The sequence below is a fragment of the Chaetura pelagica genome, unplaced genomic scaffold (genome assembly GCF_000747805.2).
Source record: "Chaetura pelagica isolate M959 unplaced genomic scaffold, ChaPel_1.0 scaffold233, whole genome shotgun sequence".
In the NCBI taxonomy this organism is placed as follows: domain Eukaryota; kingdom Metazoa; phylum Chordata; class Aves; order Apodiformes; family Apodidae; genus Chaetura; species Chaetura pelagica.
In genome coordinates, this window is record NW_009952708.1 from 271,654 (window position 1) to 274,664 (window position 3,011).

At 65.2% G+C, this 3,011-nt stretch overlaps 1 protein-coding gene across 1 annotated transcript in view; it reads left to right on the top strand.

Annotated features, from left to right (window-relative positions):
• The first annotated feature begins 27 nt into the window (after window positions 1-27).
• FURIN (furin (paired basic amino acid cleaving enzyme)) overlaps window positions 28-3,011 on the top strand; it is an 18,213-nt gene continuing 15,229 nt past the window's right edge. The window contains exon 1 of the mRNA XM_009994284.1: window positions 28-325. Coding sequence (XP_009992586.1) covers window positions 146-325 — 180 coding nt within the window. The 5' untranslated portion in view covers window positions 28-145. The remainder of the gene's footprint in view (window positions 326-3,011) is intronic.

Consider the following 3,011-nt stretch of genomic DNA (forward strand, 5'->3'; position numbering starts at 1 on the left):
CCTACTCCCCAGGTGCCCTGGTCCAGAGCATGGGCCAGCGGGGCAGAGAGGCCGGCGCGCCCCAGGGTGCTGAAGCAGGGAGGCCGCTGGACCCCCCGCTCCCGGGACCCTCCTGCTCCCCGGCTAGAGGAATCCTGATACTCTGATGGATCTGAGGCCCTGCTCGCTGCTCCTGCTCTGGACTCTGGTGGTTGCCCTCACTCTCCTGGCCCAGGAGGTGCTGGTCCAGCAGATTTACACCAACACCTGGGCTGTGCTCGTCCCTGCGGGGCCCCAGGAGGCTGACAGGCCAGGCAGGAAGCATGGATTCCTCAACCTGGGCCCGGTAAGTCCCCTGCTTCTTTCTCCTCATGGAAGTGGCATCCTCTTCTGGCTCTGCCACAGTCTGAGTGGGCACCAGGTTCAGCCCCAGAGCCAGCTCAAGGGCTGATCTCTCTGGCAGCAGGACCGCTGCATTTCCACCCATTCCCTGTGGCCTTCCAGCATCCACTGCCTTGACTCAAGGGTTGTAATTCCTGAATGGAGCCAGGGCCGCCCCCTGTCCATGGGACGGTCTGGTGGCACAGCATGGCATGATGTGGCGTGGCACGCTCTGCATGCTGAAGGGGGAAGCAGGAAAACCCATCCCAGCATGAAAAAAATGGGAGCGCTGTGTGTTGGTGGAGGAGGGGAGGGCTCTAGTTCCTGGTGGTGCTGGCACAGAGGGCTGCCCCAGCACAGCCAGGGTGGAAGCAGCCCCTCGGGGGTGTCCCCGGAGCGGGTGGTCTGGCAGCAGCTGTGTGTCCTGGGCCCAGAGCCGCCCTTGGCAGAGGGGTGCCAGCAGGTCCCCACACTCTGCTCTCCCTGCCCTCAGCTGGGGATGGGGCCGCTCCGGTGGAGCGGAGCCCACGTCACTCTGCCAGCCCCCTCCAGGGTTCTGTTACCCCGAGACTGGGGCGCTGCCAGGCTGGGCTGGCTCTCCGGGAAGGAAGCAAGGGGTGAAATCCCAGAGGAAATTGCACAACTCGTGGCTGCGGTGTCAGGACCTCTCGGGGAGCAGCTGCCGGGAGCTGTGGGGCGGGGAAGGTGGCTGCTGCCGAGCGGAGCCCTGTGCGGGGCCTGGGTGCACAGGGCGCTGGGGCAGGGAGCCCCAAGTATCCCAAGGCTCGTGCCCAGGGAGGGGGCTTTGTAGGGGCTGGGCCCCACAGAGGGTCCTGGGGCTGCTGGATGGCCTCACACCAGGGCTGTGTGCATGTTAAGTGTCTGCAAGCTGGTATTAGGGCACAGGACATGTGAGGCCAGGGCTGCTGCCATGAAGAGGGGACTAGGACATGTCCTGCTGCACCAGGTCTCTGCTGGGACCCCTGGGAGCAGGGACAGGGCTGTGGTGCCATTGGTCGCTCCCAGCTGCGTTCCCTCTCATGCTGTGGTGCTGGGTCCCAGGCCTAACTGCCAGGGTTTGGGGGTGCTGGCCTCTGCAGCCATGTCTGACCCAGCCTGGGGGTGCCTGTCTGGCCCCGGGGTGCAGCACAGAGCCATGCAGGGCCTCTTGGGAGCCCAGGCCCCTCTAGGGTCTGTCTCCAGGAGCCATGGGAGGCTCTGCACCCACCTTCTCCATGTGCTGGTGGCTCTGTGGCCAGAGCTGGCACTTCCCAGCTGTCCCAGCCCGCTCAGCTGCCAGTGGAGCAGCAGCAAGGTGGGACCCATGGGCAGAGCCCCACGGGCTGGGCAGGAGCTGCAGGTCTGGACACATTTTGTCCTTCTGGAGCCTGTCCTGGTGTCTGTGCTGTGGGACAAAGCTTGGCTGGCCCAGGCAGCCCCCTCCTGCAGAGGGGACAGCAGAGCTGGAGTGATCTGGGTTTCCCTCTGGGAAGTTTCTGGGTTGCTGTTCCTGGAGGGGTGCTGCCGGGACAGGATGTGCAGCCAGGCTGGGAACAGGGGACTGGGTGCTTCTGGCAGTGCCCCATGAGAGGCCTCCAGGGTCCTTATCTGAGAGGATCCTGGCTGCAGTGCAGGGTCTGGACACTGTCCCCAGAGGCGTGCTGTCCTGGCATACTCCCTGCTCCTCTGCCGCCTGCGTCCTGGGGCAGACCCCTGGTGCCAGGACCCACATCCACTGCCAGGGGCCTTGCAAGGGACCTGGGGGACAGAGGAGAGAGAGATGGATGCAGCAGCAGGGCGGGAACATAGTGGTTCACGTGCTCTCACCTCCTGTACCCGTGGGGTGCAGGAACCTGCTGGCACATTGCCCTGCTTCTGGGGACACAGGCAGGAACGTGACCAGCCTGCTGGCCCTGGGGCTGGCTGAGGTGGCCCTGAGCTGTGACAGGAGGTTGGGGCAGGAGCAGGGAGCTCCTACTGCTCTCCTGCCCTGGGGACACAGGGGTCTGGGGGCGGCTCTACCCTTGCTGAGGACAGGGACTCTGGGGATTAGGCTGGAAGCGTGTGGGCTGGCCGGCCCTGGTTGCCACTGCAGTGTCCCTGCAGACCTAATCCAGCTGGATGACCAGGCAGAGCTGCCATCTGAGTGCAGGAACAATTGGGGCTCTGTCCTTTCCCCTGGAGGGGTAGGGGATGCTGGGGGAGGGCAGTGAGCCTGCAGCTCACTTTCCCCTCTGCCAACCCGGTGCAGAGGCCTCACCTCGGGCAAGGTGGTGCAGGCCTGGCTCCGGGTGCCTTTCCTCGTTCTGTGGAGCAAGGGGGGCTTTAAGGGAAGCTCATGGCTTGGAGAGCCACAGCCTGCCCCGGGGCTGGGGGTGCCGGTCAGTCAGGGACACCTTCCCTCCCCTCGGCTGCCTGGCTGGCCACGGCAGCACATCTGCAGGGCTCTGATAAGCCTGGGGGGTTTCATTAGCTGCAGCCAGACTGTGCATGGCAGCCTGGAGCGGTGGAGGGGCCAGACCTCCTCTCTCCCTCATGTTCCTGCAGCCCTTGCAGCCCAGCCCTGCCAGCAGCAGCACAGCCAGATTCTCCCTGCGGCTGCTTCGGCTTCGTGGTTTCCAGCAGGGCAGGGTGGGCTCTGGCCCTCTTCG